Raw genomic sequence first — 1522 nt, 5'->3', positions numbered from 1 at the left:
CGCACTGTAATTTGAACATACCCTTCCTAGTATCCAAGGGACTCTCACCTCTCACTTGGACGTTCGCCCACCGCAATGACTCGTTGGTCAGTGGCATCACTTGTAGTATGCGTCAAAGTACGCTCGGTCGGAGATAAAGTACGACCCGCCATGCAGATAAAGTTTTTTGCGCTCATAACCCCTTGCTTAGTGCTTGGAACAGTGAGTTCTCGCTCTAGGGAGCGAACTCGTCGTAGTGCTCATACTTGCAGCTGAACGTCCGTACGATCTGTACGTTTTGGCTGCCTAACTCCGACTTGGTCCCTCTGCTGGTGTAGTCTAGAGGCGCTAAGTCGTCGTATGGCGGGTTGTCAAAGTCGAGCAAGTCCTTGGCAAGACCCTGTGTTGGTTCGTAGTCGGAGTTCCAGCGACTGAGAAAGTTTCCAGCCACATCTTTTGCTGCCGGCCCGTGAATACGGACATGGCCGTCTATCCAGCCCTTGAAGGAGCCACTCACACCGGTAGATTCGCGAAGTTCCGACTCATTGTGGTAGATCGTATCCCAACGACCTGAAGTGATGTCGATCCCACCAACGTAAGCCACAGGGTGTTGATCCACCTCCGTCGAATTGGTAGATGCTATGATTAGATTCTTCTGGTGGTGAGTTGATGAAATCGTCCGTACGCGGTCGTCAAATAGGAAAAGTGGCTTCTTTCCTGTCGTTACTGATGCCGCGATATCGTTAATGTCGTCGCGAACCTTAATATTCTGCGATTTGCCTAGCATATTAGCCCATATTAATGCGTGGAAACTGCCGCCACGCTGTATTATACCTTCAACCACGTCATGTAATTGGGACTGGTTGCCACCGTCGACATCGGGCTGGAACGGAATGAGGTCTGTACCCCAACCTGCCAGCATGACTCGATCTCCCTCCTTGGTGGACGAAAGATCAGTAAAAGCAGCGTCAAAGAATTCTTTCGGTACGGTGTATGTCGTGACGTCGTTCCCGGTCGTGTAAGTGGCCATGTCGCCTCGAGTTGAGCCATTCCGTGACGCTGTAACCTCCTCCTCAGTAAGAAACCAATCGGTCGGCGCGAGCAGAGGTTGATCCACTGTCAAGTCCGAGCCGTCCGATGCATCCAACTCTTTATGTTCTTTGTACCCGCAAGTCAGCGAGTTCTTTTTGAACTCGCACACGTGACATGGCTCACAGATGCACAATCTCACAACCGCGGGAAAGAAGCCGCCAACCTTGGTACACTCGACACCGGTGCGAGTATTAATAGTCGTAGGGGTAGTCCTCGACTGACTGTGGAGAGAATTGAGCGACGACGTGGTTGTCCATGGAAACACACAGAGCAATATACCGGAGATTCCTAGATGGCGAACCATCATCAGGCAATTTGCAGAATGGCAAGTACTGTACACTTGGGGAGCTGGTCTACAGAGAACACTGTACAGTACACTGAGGCACTACTGTAACGTACAGTTTTTCTGTAGTTATTACAGAAGTACGACGGGTAATAGCGAGGCCTCCAT

General features: G+C 50.9%; 1 protein-coding gene across 1 annotated transcript; it reads right to left on the bottom strand.

Annotated features, from left to right (window-relative positions):
* Positions 1-214: 214 nt before the first annotated feature.
* Positions 215-1522, bottom strand: PITG_21784 (uncharacterized protein; the record flags this gene model as incomplete). The annotated part of the gene is made up of 3 exons (XM_002894705.1): positions 215-759; positions 814-1292; positions 1491-1522. 3 exons carry the CDS (start codon positions 1520-1522, stop codon positions 215-217), a joined length of 1056 nt encoding a protein of 351 aa, XP_002894751.1.

The sequence above is a fragment of the Phytophthora infestans genome, genomic scaffold (genome assembly GCF_000142945.1).
Source record: "Phytophthora infestans T30-4 supercont1.629 genomic scaffold, whole genome shotgun sequence".
NCBI lineage: Eukaryota > Oomycota > Peronosporomycetes > Peronosporales > Peronosporaceae > Phytophthora > Phytophthora infestans.
This window is presented reverse-complemented; position numbering and strand designations above follow the sequence as displayed.